The sequence below is a fragment of the Heliangelus exortis genome, chromosome 20 (genome assembly GCF_036169615.1).
Source record: "Heliangelus exortis chromosome 20, bHelExo1.hap1, whole genome shotgun sequence".
NCBI classification, from domain to species: domain Eukaryota; kingdom Metazoa; phylum Chordata; class Aves; order Apodiformes; family Trochilidae; genus Heliangelus; species Heliangelus exortis.
In genome coordinates this window covers 9113563-9126742 of record NC_092441.1, presented here as the reverse complement: position 1 = coordinate 9126742, position 13180 = coordinate 9113563, and the positions used below count along the sequence as shown (strand labels likewise).

General features: G+C 51.7%; 1 protein-coding gene across 6 annotated transcripts in view; it reads left to right on the top strand.

The window, feature by feature from the left end:
* SEPTIN9 (septin 9) overlaps positions 1 to 12548 on the top strand; it is a 129378-nt gene extending 116830 nt beyond the window's left edge. For all 6 annotated transcript variants that reach the window (XM_071764704.1, XM_071764702.1, XM_071764705.1 and 3 more), the window contains 5 exons: positions 5503 to 5620; positions 7622 to 7717; positions 8064 to 8160; positions 9494 to 9545; positions 10368 to 12548. In XM_071764704.1, the coding sequence (XP_071620805.1) occupies positions 5503 to 5620; positions 7622 to 7717; positions 8064 to 8160; positions 9494 to 9545; positions 10368 to 10503 (499 nt within the window). In that variant the 3' untranslated portion in view covers positions 10504 to 12548. The remainder of the gene's footprint in view (positions 1 to 5502; positions 5621 to 7621; positions 7718 to 8063; positions 8161 to 9493; positions 9546 to 10367) is intronic.
* Positions 12549 to 13180: the final 632 nt, after the last annotated feature.

Genomic DNA, 13180 nt, shown 5'->3' with positions numbered 1-13180 from the left:
TCTTTGCTATGCCCCTGCCTTCGTAAGGGGAGAAGCTGGTTTTCTTTCTCACCCTTTAAGACTATTTTGTAAGTTGTTTGACTAGTCTGCAAGTGGCATGCAGTTTATTCAGAGCAGAGCTCTCCTGGCTCTGGCACTTCTCAAGCAACAGCATCAAAGGCCCAGATCTCGCTCTATTTTTTATTTATTATTATTATTCTTTTTTCCTAGGCATGCAGCCTGCAGTGAGAATCTGGGGCACTTAAAGCATTCTGTGACTTTAAAGTATCACAACATAAAAGAAGACCTTAGTTTCCTTTTGATTTGTGTTGATTCCTTCCACTCCTGGCTCTTTCTGCTTAGGGGCTTTTTTTGTTGTTGTTTTGGATCAGCCTTTCCCTCTTCCCCGTGTAGAGATTTATTCCAATAGAAAAGCCTTTGTTTTGCTTCTGTCAGTGGGTAGACCAAAAATGCCTCCTTCACTGGAATCAAATGACTGCATGGGCCAGTTATGCTCCTCTTGTGTAACCAGCCCCTGATTGGGAGCAGAGAGGCCCAACGAAACGTTTATGGTTTAATATGATAAAGCAGAAAACATTTCAAAAGGAGGTGACGTTTTCAGGCCAGTGGAGCGTGTTGGTCCTGCTTATCTCCACCCCAATCTGCAGCCCCTGCCTTGGCAGGTCAGGGTGTTGCAGCATTAGCTGTGCTCCAACTTTAATTGCTTTGGGTTTTTAACCCTTACAAGTGTGTCCAGTGTTACATCCTGCAGATGCTTGACCTGCACAGAGGCTGCTGTCCCCAGGGCTGTGCAGGCAGTGCTGTGGAGCCTCATCCCCCACCAGAGCCCCTCCAGCCCTGGCTCTGGTTTCTCTCACCCCCCAGCTAACAGCCATTGCCTGGAAGTTCAGCTGCTTTTTTTATTTCTCTCCAACCAACATGTGTTTCCAATAGCTCAGTGAGCCCAGCAGCTGGAGGCCATTGGTGCCGAGCTCTGTGCTGATTCCTCCTTCCCTGACAGCCCTGCTGGGGCCAGTGCTTGCTCCCAGCCCTGGCTGGGGGGGGGTCTGTACTTCCCTGCCCCCAGGTCACAGCTTGACACTGGCACTGATGTCCCCTCCTGCCACGGGATGGAGGCGAGCTGAGGAATGAGTGAAGGGGGACAAGACAAACCCCACGAGGAAGGAGAAGTCAGCGGGAAGTTTTGGGCAGGTATTGAGTTTCCTTTCTGCCCCCTTAGGAAGCCCGAGTCAGATTTCTGATCCCCATGGACAGGCTTTTCCCATGGTCCATGGACACAGATGGATGGTGCAGCCACTTCTCCTGTGGGGTGGAGCTGCTGGTAGCAGAGGTTTGTGCTCATTTTGGAAGACAAGGGTTTGGGAAGCTGTCACACGATGTTGAATCAGCAGGTTTGTGCCTTCTCTGAGGCAGGTGGGCTGTGGTCCAATGAGGAAAGGTATGGGAAAAGGCATCAGGGTCCTTGCTTTGGTATTTCTGGCTTCACCAGGAGGCAGTGGGGAGCATGGCTGGCAAGGGCAGTGGCTCATATCCATGCAGGGACCTGCTCCAGGGACAGCCACAGCCAGCTGGGGGGGACCCTGCCATGCCCACGTGGCACCATTCGTGTGCTTTCCATGCCACTTGCTGTCCCAGGATGCTTGATGCCATCTGTCCTTGGACAGGGGTTGCACTGGGCTGGTTTTCATTGTCTTTGGGGAGCTGCTGCCTTCACTGTGGGATGCACCCAAAGCAGGGGTGACTTCTGTCCCTCCCCACGAGTCAAGCACAGCACAGGACTTGCATCCTTTCCCTGCCATGTGGCTGCTGCAGGCAGCTGGGGCTAAGCCTGATGGGTCATTGGGTGAGGGCTTGCTTCCTTCATAAATAAAAAGGGAAGGAGAGATGGGGAAAAAGCAAAGTTAACTAAGTGCACAGCTTCAGAGGTGGGAGTGAAGGGCTGCTCAGCTCCCTTTCACTCTGCCCTTCCTGCCTGGGCAGCTCAAGGGTTAATGAGCAGGGAGGTTTCCGCTGCTCTGTCCCTTTGCAGGGATTTCAGAACAGGCTTTGCAACCCATCTAGTTCACACACACCCTGTCCTTCTTGTAACACTCCAGTAAAACCATGTTTGTGAGGGCTCAGTAACGTGCTGGCAGGGCTTTGGCTGCAGCTGCACGAGCACTGCTCTGCCACTCAATAAATATCTCAGCTCTGACCCCTGCGAAGCACCGCTCGGCTCTGAAACACTGCCCGGCCTCAGCAGCCCCTCTTCTGCCTCTGCCAGAGCTCTTGGCTGATGGACTGCTGCTTTCCCCACTAGCTGCCCCTCTGGGTGCCCACTGGGTCCCTTGAGCAGGCTGCTGGGTCCTGGTGGATGGGGCTGGGGTGGCTGCTGGGTGCTCTCTGGCATTTGCCTAATGCACAGCTCAAATTCTTGCTGCCAGTTTGATCTGGGACACAACCAAAAGGAAATAACTGCAGCTCGCTGTGAATTTGGGTTCCTGTAATGGGATTTCAAGGGAACAGATCCTGTCCAGGCATGGTGGCTGTGGGCAATGCAGAAAGAACATGTGCCCAGCCATGATAACACATCCAGCCGTGATAAGGTACCCAGTGGCTCTGGTTTTTCCAGCCCCACAGTAAGAGGGGTTGGAGGGGCAACCAGCACTGGCTGGGGTGGGCTGGAGCTTTTCCTCCAGCCCATCCACTCCTCTTAGAGCCCTTCCAACCCCTCCCAGCAAAGCCCAAAGTGTGCTTGTGCCTATCTGAAAGTTTACAATACCGAGAACCATTTGGGGAAAGGGAAGAGAACAGTTGGTTTTTCTTCTTGAGCTCCATCTTCTTTGTGATCTACCTGGAGCAGTTTGTGTGGAGCTGAAATGAAATAACTGACTTTCTCTGTCCCTTTTGTGTATTGTATAATTGGGGGTTTCACTGCTGATCCTCAGCAGGTCCAGGCATCAAAGTTCTGTGCAGATGAGCCAAGTTCAGATACCCAGCAGGGGACAGCACTGCTGTGCCTGCAGCCTGCCAGGGGATGGTGATGGTTAAACACCTAAACTGGTCCCTGCAGATCCCAGCAGAAATCCCTGCTGTCCTGGGCTGTGCCCTCATAGCAGGATTTAAGAGAAATTAGGTCTGATCTTGCTCCATCATGACCTTTACTGTGTCTGCCTGGGTCTGCACAGGGCTATTACTGCAAATCAGGCTCTTTGCACTCATGATTGCCTTAAGCCATTTGTTCTCCTTTGAAGTATTCACATGAGTGTGATGTCTACCAACATGTCTTGTTCTTAGGGAAAAGAAGAACTCTTTCTTTTAAATACTTAAATTTCAGGGGGGACGTAGCCAGCAGGAATTGGTAGAATATCTAGAAACTTGCAAAAGTACCCTAAAACAGTCTTCTAGGGAGTCCCTTGATTCCCTTCCTGTTCTCCAGGGTGCTGCAGGGAGGTGCCCATGGTTGGTGACCTTCATGGATGAGGCACTTGCAGAAGGTGATGGGAGCAGAAAGTAGTGTTGAAGGTGCCTTGGTGTCTTCTGGATTTGGGTGCAGACCTGTGTGGGACATGGTCACTGTGCCTGAGTGGGTGCTGGTGGATATGGGCTGGTTCTCTGTCTCCTGCTCTGTGGATTGCTGCTGGCATCCTCCAGGTGTGGGTGAGGGCTGAAACTCATATCTGGCTGATTGTGAACTGGTCTTCATCAGCTACATCTGCATCCTGGTCTTCATTCTGAAAAAAAAAAAAAAAAAAGTGATGAAAGAGGCAGGAACACAATCTCAGTAGGGAAGAGGCTTGTAGAGGGGAAAAATAGCAAAGAGAGAGGAGGGGAAAGAAATCTGCTGGGAGAGGAGCATAACTGCATTACTTCCTTGGAGGTCTGGGAAATGCATTATGCAGAGCTCCAAACAATGTTTGCCAGCAGCAAATCTGCTTAGATGTGTCCATGGGGGTTGCCTTGTTTTTTTCTATTCTTTTCTTATTTTAATATCCCAGCTCTTTCTTTCCTGGGGCCCAGGGTGATCTGTGACTCCTCAGTTTGTGTTAGACACTCATTTGTCCACATCCTAATGATGTGCTCAGGGCTGTGTGGGATGTCAGTGTGTGGGGAGAAGGTCCACCTGGCACAGTCCAGCCCAATCCCTGGGACAAGAGAGGGTTTGACCAGGGAAGGGCTTGGCTGGGTCACTGGTGCTGGCTGTGCTGGAGCAGCCTCAAGCTTCTCTTTATGGATCAGCTGGAGCTGTTTGGGTTTCTCTGGGGCTGGATGTCCCTCCCTTGGGGCTGGAACCTGGCAGGGATGGCTTCACAGGATGAGGACACTAAGGATGTACAAGTGGCAGAAGTGTCCCTTTGCTTCTGGGGCTCTGGTGCTGACCTTTCTGCCCCTTCCCTGCATGCTTTCAGTGTGGGCTCCTTTCCCAACAGGGTCCTGAGTCTGAGCACCCCAAAAGTGTTCCTTGGTCTCCTCTGGGACCTCCGTGTTTCCTTTCCCAGGGCAACATCTACTCAAGTGTCCTGCCTAGGCCTGTGTCCTCATCACCTCCAGAGCCACCAAGGGAGACCTGCAGGAGGTGGAGGTGTCCCAAGGAGGGCTTTGCCCTGGCTAGCTTGGGAACACCCCCAGCAGGAAAAACTCCTTCAGAGAGGACTTCAGAGGGAGGGAGGGTCATGACCAGGGGCCTTCATCACCATCTGCAGCTGGAGCAGAGCCCTTGGACACAGACCAAGGTGGCACTGGAGGTCACATCCGTGCTGTCAGCAGGAGCATTTAGCAGGGAGGGATTTCCCGAGGGGCTGATCACTGGAGTTACAAAACCTCAGCTGCTTTCCTCTGCTGAGGCTTTCATTGTAGAGATTTTCAGACATTTTTGCTCTCTGGAACAAGCTGTTTCTCTTCTATGCTGTGTGAGACCACGGAGGAACCTCTTAGGAGATTTTCCACTTAGTGGAACCTTTTTGAATCCCAACCAATGGATGCAAGATGCTGTCTTCACTTGTGCACAGCAACAGGCTGGTCCTCAGTGCAGGAGGCAGTGTGAGCAGGAAGAGTGATCTGTGGCCAGTTCCATGTCGTGCTGTCCCTGAGTGATTGGTGACAGCTTGGATATGGCTGGAGAGGTTTCACACTGTGGTCTCTTCCCAGCTTAATTTCTTCAAACCAAGCACGTACGAATCCCTGTGCTCTCATCCCAGCTTCACCAAGGCTGGGTGGAGCTTTGGGCAAGTTCTTCAGTCCTTGGTGGCCGAGCATCCATGCAGAGATCAAAGCCCTCTCCCACTTGGTGGGGTCTGTGAGGGTTTGGGGATATCAGGGCACTTGGAAAGGGAAATGTTGTGTCTCTGAGATGGCCCCTGATGTGGTGCTTGTAGGAGAATGCCTCATTTTTCCTGCCTGAAAAAAAGTGATTCCCCCCACGTCTACTCTTTTAATGCCCCCTTTCTGCTGGGTAACTGCAGCAGCCCCCACTTTGCTATCACAGGGCACAAATCCTCTCCATTTCTCTGCTGTGCTTTTCAGGCTCCGACCGCTGGACATCGAGTTCATGAAGCGCTTGAGCAAAGTGGTGAACATCGTCCCGGTGATCGCCAAGGCCGACACGCTGACGCTGGAGGAGAGGGACTACTTCAAACAGAGGGTAAGGGGCTTCTGGCTCTTCTCCTGGCTCCCATCTCTTGTCCCCAATCCCTTCCTGCCCCTTTCCCCTCCCTGGCAGGGCTGGAAAGGCGAGTGCCTGGCCAGGAGCCCGGCGCATTCCTGGGGCTGCAGCTCTGAGCGATCCCACGTGGCCGGAGGAAAGGTCTGAGCTCCTCGTGTTCCTTGTGTTTCCTTTGGATCTTTGTCAGGGCAGGATAAGTTTTGAGCTCGAAGTCTTGGGGCCTGTTTCTCCTGCCTCCTTTGTTATTGTTGTTGGTATTTTCTGGCTGGTTTCAGGTGTTTCGGGAGGTGGAGGGTGCTGCGCATAGAGGCTGGAAATGACATTCTGAACTGCAGGGGGTTTTGCCAAAAGGGCAGTTTTAGGGGTCACCTCCCTCCACTGGTTATGAAGAGGATGGCACATTAGGCAGGGCTTTTTTGATGCCTCTATGCAGAAGAGGATGAGCCACCCCTTTCCCACACCAGTGTCTTCCCAGTACTTGTGCAGGATCAGGTACTGAAATATCCACTCTGGTTTTGGGGCCACATCCAAACTCTGGGAGCAGTTCCCTTTGCAGCAGACTAAAGGGTGGCTGGAAATGGAGCCAAGAGATAATCCAAGCTGGGCTTGACTGGTGTGCCAGGCTGTGAGGAGCTGGTGCAGGAGGATGGGCATTTGAGTCCATGCTGCCACATCTGCTCTCTGCAGTGGCTTGTGAAGGCATCTGGCTCAGTTCAGAGGTTAGGAGTTCACTTCTCCAGGTGTCTGCAGGTGATTCTGGCTACTCTGACTACAAAGTCAGCCCTAAAATGTCACCTGTGCAATCTCTGCTGCTGATAAATACGTAATGAAAGGCCACAGGGACAGCACCTGGCTCACCAGCTCTGCACTGCCTCAGTGCAGGATGAGCTCCCACACTATCTCTTAATTACCTTCCTGATTGTTACCAGACCTTCCCAAATTGTTCCAGATGGAGGGAGAACACGTAACCACACAGTGTGTTCAGAAGTGCCACTTCTGCAGGGGCTTTGCCCTCTTTATGCTCACTGCTCCAGACTCACTGTTGCAAACGAGAGGGCAGGACCTTAGTCTAGGTGGACCCAGACTGGGACCTTTTCCCTTTGCTCCAGCATCATGCCTGTGTGCATACTTCCAAAAGACAGGGCCCCATCTGCATCTGGGGCAGATGGTTTGGAGAGGAGAGAGGTTTTTGGGTGTGGATGGGGGTGAGCAGGTGGTGGCGAAGCATCGGCCTGGATGCAGACTATGGATGTTGATAGTTGGGTTTGTTGAGTTGATTCCCTAAAGATAGCCTGGGCATTTGGCTGGGGGCTGGAATGCCAGCAAGGGGGTTTCTCTGGGCTGGATCTGCTTCGTTTGCCAGCCTGCAATGTAGGGATGAGAGGAAGGAGTCCATAGGAAGTGATGGGAGCAGGCAGGCAGACTGGGTTTGGGTTTACAGCCTTGTTGGAGCACGCTGATCCTCTGTGCTCCCTGTGAGCTGAGCCTCCACCCAGGATTTAAATTGCAGCATCTCTGCCCCTTGCAGAGAGGCAATGTCCTTAGAGGCCACTCTTCCAGGCTGTCAGTGTCCCTGTCCCAAGATCAGGAGCTGCTGTGTAAGCAGACACCAGAAAGCAGCTTCTCAACACTGGGCTACGTGCCTGGCAGCTACATTCCCCATTGCTTGGTGCAGCTTGAATTGTCCCATTGTCTTACTTAATCCCAAAGCAACACCCAGCTCATGTAACTTCATCTCACCCTCAGCCTGAACCATGTCTTGGCACCAGGTTCTTGCAGAGATTCCAGGGCAAGTGCCTGGAGGTGTGTAGCAGTTAGACTGAGGTCTCTCTCTCCAGGGAGGGCAGTGTTCAGGACGGAGAGGGAAAATGCTGCTGGGAATTGTTCATGGGTTGGGTTGGCTGGGAGCTGCCACCACGGTGGGATTGCAGCTTGTCTGCCCATGTCTCCTTCACATGTTCCTCTGTTCTTCTCTCCTAGATAATGGCAGATCTTCTTGCCAATGGGATTGATGTGTATCCTCAGAAGGAGTTTGATGAAGACTCAGAAGATCGGCTCGTGAATGAGAAATTCAGGGTTAGTGTGTGGTGGAGTGGGTTGGATGAGTCTGGATGGGCCCTGGAGCTCTGGGGGCTGATGGTGTCTCTGAGGGGTCTCTATTTCTGTTCCAAAGCTGCTGTGCTGCTGTCCTGGGGGTCTGGTTTGGGACTGGTTTTAGACTGGTTTTGCACTGGGCATGTGTGCAAGAGGTGTTGTCACTCTGGTCTTGGGCTGCCTGCAGTCCCTGGAGCATTAGGGACAGAGCAGCTCATCCCACAAAACTCTCCTGAAAACACCTTTATGTAGGACTTTGCTCACCAGCTTGGTTTCCTGACCTGTTTTCTGGAGGAAAATGTAACCTTTTTTTTTCCTCTTTCCTCAGGAAATGATCCCATTTGCAGTGGTGGGCAGTGACCAGGAGTACCAGGTTAATGGAAGAAGAATCCTTGGAAGGAAGACCAAGTGGGGCACCATTGAAGGTACATTGGCCTTGTTTCCCTGCCTCCTGAGCCCATCTCCCTGCTCTGACAGAAGGCCATGAGGTCCATAATCAGCAGTAGAAGTTGAGGTGTATAGAGTGCTTCCCCACCCCTCCAGAAAAACCCACTTCCCTTGTGTTTGGGGACTGAAAACACCTTGGCCAGTGCTTCTGCACCAAGTTCCTGGGCCTTTGGGTAGCTCAAGGGGCTGCTGAGTGCTTCTGGGTTTCCTGTGGCCTGGCTTCTGCTGGTTGCACAGTTAAATGCCTGATTTGAGGGTACATGAGGGCAGTTCTGACATCTCTGTGTCAGATTAGAGCCTTTTCCTTGGTACCTGTAGGTCTCTGCACCCTCCACCATGCATGTGGATTGTACCCTTGTGGGATCTCTTCCTCCATCTTCATCCCATTGACTTTGTCCTCTTTTATTCCCCATTTGAAATCATGGTTTAAAGGTTAGGTGAAGGCTTCTGGCTTCAGTGGATCTACACATATCCTTGTCCCTGACAGCCAACTGCCTTGTCTCCAGAGCCACCCAAATTATCTTCCTCCCCTTCATTTAATAAGTTTCTTTCATTTATGAGTCTTCATAATTGGGATCCTGTGTTGAGGGTTGGCTTAACAAAGATGCCAGGAAAATCGGCACATTTTAAAGCTCTGCTGCCCTCTTGTGCTCTGTCCCTGGAAGCTCTGAGTTTCATGGGGCTCTAAACACTCCCCTTCTTCATGTGGCATCTGCCTTCAGCACAGACCCAGGACATGGCTTGTGGCTTTTGCAGAAGGATATTAGTTGCTGTCTTGCCACTTCTGCATTATGTTCAAGCCTGTTAGGGTGGAAAAAATTTTAAAAAGGGAGTCAGCCCTTTAAATTGAAATACCTGATAACCTGCAAACTATCAGACTAATTGTGCTGGAGCAACACCCCTTGTCACTGTGTGCCTGGGATGTTGCAGGGTGCTTGTTGTGAAGCTATAGATGAAACACCTGCATGGAGCCATGTCTGGTACTCACTGCAGAGCTCAGCCCATCCTTTTCCATCCCTTGTTTGGGGCCCCTTTAAGCTTGTGCTGGTCCTCATGGGGTTCAGGGTGGGAGATGCTGCTGTGAGCCTCCCTCATTTGGTGGGAGATGGTGGGAAGGGACTGGTACCTGGGGAAATCACTGGCATCCAGCAGCAGAAAGGACTCTGAGTGCTGCACCCTGTAGCCCTGAAGGTAAGTCCCTTTCTCAGCCCTCCACGTGCTAGTGAAACCCTGAAGGGTCCTCCTTGCCCTCAGTGGTTGCCATATTCATGCTGTGGGTGCACACTGATGGTTTCTTTCTCTTCCTACCAGTGGAGAATACAACACACTGTGAGTTCGCCTACCTGAGGGACCTCCTCATCAGGTCAGTAGAACTGTGCCCTGTCCCTGTGGTCTTTGGTCACCAGGTGACATCTAGAGAAAGGGGAGAGCCCAGCCCAGCTTGAAGCAGCAGTCTCTTTGATCTGCTCATCCATCCATCCATCCATCCATCCATCCATCCATCCATCCATCCATCCATCCCTTCCCAGCTTTCTGCAAGTGGGAATGGTTCTGGCCTTGGGGGGCTTTTCTCAGTTACAGTGCTGAGTTAAGGGAGGAGAGGGGCAGTGGATAGATCAGGATAGCTGGCAGTGTGGCTCCAGATTGCCAGGAAGCAGGTGAGAAGCCTTTTTCCCTTAGTGTTCCCTCACCAGCCTCAGGTTCTCCCTCCAGTCCAGAGACATCACCCTTCTGCACCCCAGGGTTGTGCCACTGGGCATCTGGGAACTCCCAGTTGCTCTTGGAAGAGGGGTCCCTGCTGGAGGGGAATGAGAGGCTGAGCCCCCTGGGCTTGCTGGAGGGGGCATTGGGCTCTTTCTAATTGTGGCTGCAAGATAAATTGCAGACAGGAACTGTTGCTGGCACAAAACCCAGGGAGCTGCAGAACCAAGGGCTTCCCACAGCCAGGGCTCCACATACCCAAGCACAGAGTGTTGGTCCCAGTGAAGGGTTCTCATCTTGCCTGCCCATAACTGCCTTTGCTTCCCTCCTGTGCCCTTAAGATGTTGTTAAACAGCAAAGCTGGACAGGGAGGGGGGTGCATTGAAAACAGAGGTTGGGGGTGCGAGGGTTGAGATGGCAGAGGCTGGGCTGGGTGAACCTGCACCCAGCAAGGTGCCATCACCCCTGTCTCCCTTTCCTGCAGGACACACATGCAGAACATCAAGGATATTACCAGCAACATCCACTTTGAAGCCTACAGGGTCAAGAGGCTGAACGAGGGCCAGAGCTCTCTCTCCAATGGCGTGGCTGACAAAGAGCTGGTGGCTAACGAAATGTAACCCGTCTCGCTCTGTAGCCAGGACCTTGCTCGCTCACGCTCGCTATTTCTCCCCTCTTCCCCCTTTATTTTTATATAAATCCTCTGCCACTGTCCCTCTTCCCACCCCCAACCCCCTGCCAATGTAAACTGACCAAATAACCAGACGCTGTCTCTGTCGTGCGGAGCGGGGTGGTCGCTCCTTCCCCCCGCTTTCTGGCACGGGTTTCCCTCTCACCCCCCAGCCCAGCACCCCGGGGCTGGGGACCATTCCACTGGTTCCCGGTGCTGGTCTGACAGCTGAGCTCAGGGGAGCAGATCCGTGAGGCTGGTGGGGTTGGGGTGTCCCCAGGAGCCCTGCCTGCCCCCCGTGCCAAGGCTCTTCTCCGTCCGTCGAAGGCAGGCAGGGGTTTCTCCAGGTGAATGTAGCCTTCAGAAGCAAGGTACTGGTATGAAGAGTGCAAGATGGTGCCATCCTTGTCTCCTACCACCTCCTTCAAGCCCTCTGCAGCCCTCTGGGACCTGCCAGCCCCCTTTACCCCATCTCTCTACCCTGCCTACATGCAATAAACTGGGAGTGTTTGGGTGTCACCTCGCCTGTCACCAACCCCTGGCCAGGCTGTGGGAGAAGTGCCTTTTCAGACTGTTACCTTGCAATAGAGGGGGAGAGGGGAGGGAGGGCTCACCTTGTCTGTCTTTGCAGCCTGCAAGAGGCCTGTGACACTTTGTAGAAACTCCCTTTTCCCTCTCCCTTGGAGCACAGATGTGGCTGATGTCCTGGGAAGATTTGTGTATTTATTTTTCATTCAGCCGGGTGGGTTCTTTTTTCCACGGAAGGCTCAGAGTGTGTTTGTCCAAAGGGGGCTGAGGGTGGAAGGTCTCTGCAAGCAGTGGTGGGAGGAAGAGGGTTGTCCCGTCTGATCCTTGTGATTCTTGGGCTTTTCCCTACGTCAGAGGAGGCTGTTAGGTATTTTTTTAATTTTTTTTTTTATTATTATTATTATTTTTTTTAATCCCCTGTGTGACATGTGTACATGTAACATTCTCCTCTGCTTTGCTTGTCCTTGTGCAAAGGGATTGTGCCTGTGCAGACCCAGCCCTGCAGCTGTCAGGAGGACTGGGGTGGTGGTTGTGGGTGCTGCACCCACTGGCTGCCCCCACACCTCCTCCTTCCTTGAGTCAGATCCTGCAAGGAGGTGGGTGAAATAATGCCATGACACAGGAGGTCCTGGAGCAGAGCTCTGCAGTCCTGCCCTCACCCCAGATCCGCTTGCCTCCCTTGTCTGTTTCATCAGTCTCCATATCCTAAGGGATAAAACTTTCCTGCAAATCACCCTTTTGGGGGGGTAGGGGTCACATCCCAAAAGGGCAGCATGTCACATCCTGGAGGCACCTCCAGAGCCCATCCAATGGTCTCCACAGAGGCAGAGCCACCTTCTTCAGCACAGGTGACTGGGAGGAAGGAGGTTGCTCTCATCCTGGTGGGGATGCCCAGATAATGTTGCTCAGTGGGGGGTTTGCAGGGGCTCCCCACATGTCCCCCCCCTCACCCCAGCAGCCCAAGGGGTGTGTGTGGGGAGTGTATCACAAGGAGAACCCATTCTCCCCCTTAGCTCCTGTTTACCCCCCCTGCAACAGCACGACTGTTGGGGAAGAACAATTATCTACTTGCTGACTTGCTATATTTTAGCAAAAAACAAACAAGTGTATTAACTGAAAAAAAATATATATTTCAAGTGTAAAAAAACAAATACTATGAAAGGGGAGAAAAGCTCTTGTGTGAGGCACTTCTGCAAATGTCATCTTAAACTTTTTTTTTTTTCCTCTCGTGGATATCTCAAGCTGGGCCAAGCAAGACATGTTGCTTTCTCCTTTGTAACCTGATTTTTTTTCTCTGAAGAAAAAAAAAAAAAAAAGAAAATACAATTTTTAAAAAGCCCTTCATCCAGATCTATTAAAATGGCCTTTTGGGGGTTATAAGCATTATGACAAATTTAGTCCATTTTTGTATAAATAATAGTGTTTAATATGTATTTCCCAAAATAAATGTTTCAAATGCAAATAGAAGGAGGCTTGTTTGGAAATGTCTGTTCCCAGCCATGGTGTGACTGGTGCTGCATGGACCCTCTGGAGTTGCAGGTGATGGGGACAGTCCAGATCCAGCAGTGTTGTTTTCTGCTCAGATTTAGGTGAATATTTTATTTATTCTTTATTTATTTTATTTCTTTATTTATTCTTAGCTCTTCTTACCTCAGGCACTCTATAAAATGCTGAGCCAGCCCAGCCTCTGGCCTTCTAAGTCCTGAGGGAGGCAGATGGGTCCCCTCCATCTGCTTTCATGGTGAAGTTGTTTCCACTGCAGTTGCTCAAATTTTTCTTAAGAAGTGGGTTGCACCTCATTCAAGGCCAGACAGGAGCTTCCCTGTCCCACAGATGGTCCTCAAAACCTTTTGTGTCTGCAGGGTTGGCTTTGGGATGCCCTTGGACGTTGGCTTCACCTTAAGGACTGACCTCCCCCAAAACGAAGTTTCTCCTTACTAAAGGAGACATTATCCAGGCTGGTGTTTTATTAATCTGCATCTTACATGTTTATTGTAGTTTCCCCCCAAGTCAGTTGAACTCAAAAGCCATCTGGACATGGACCTGAGCAACCAGCTCTAGCTGACCTTGCCTGAGCAGGGGGTTGGACCCAACGACCT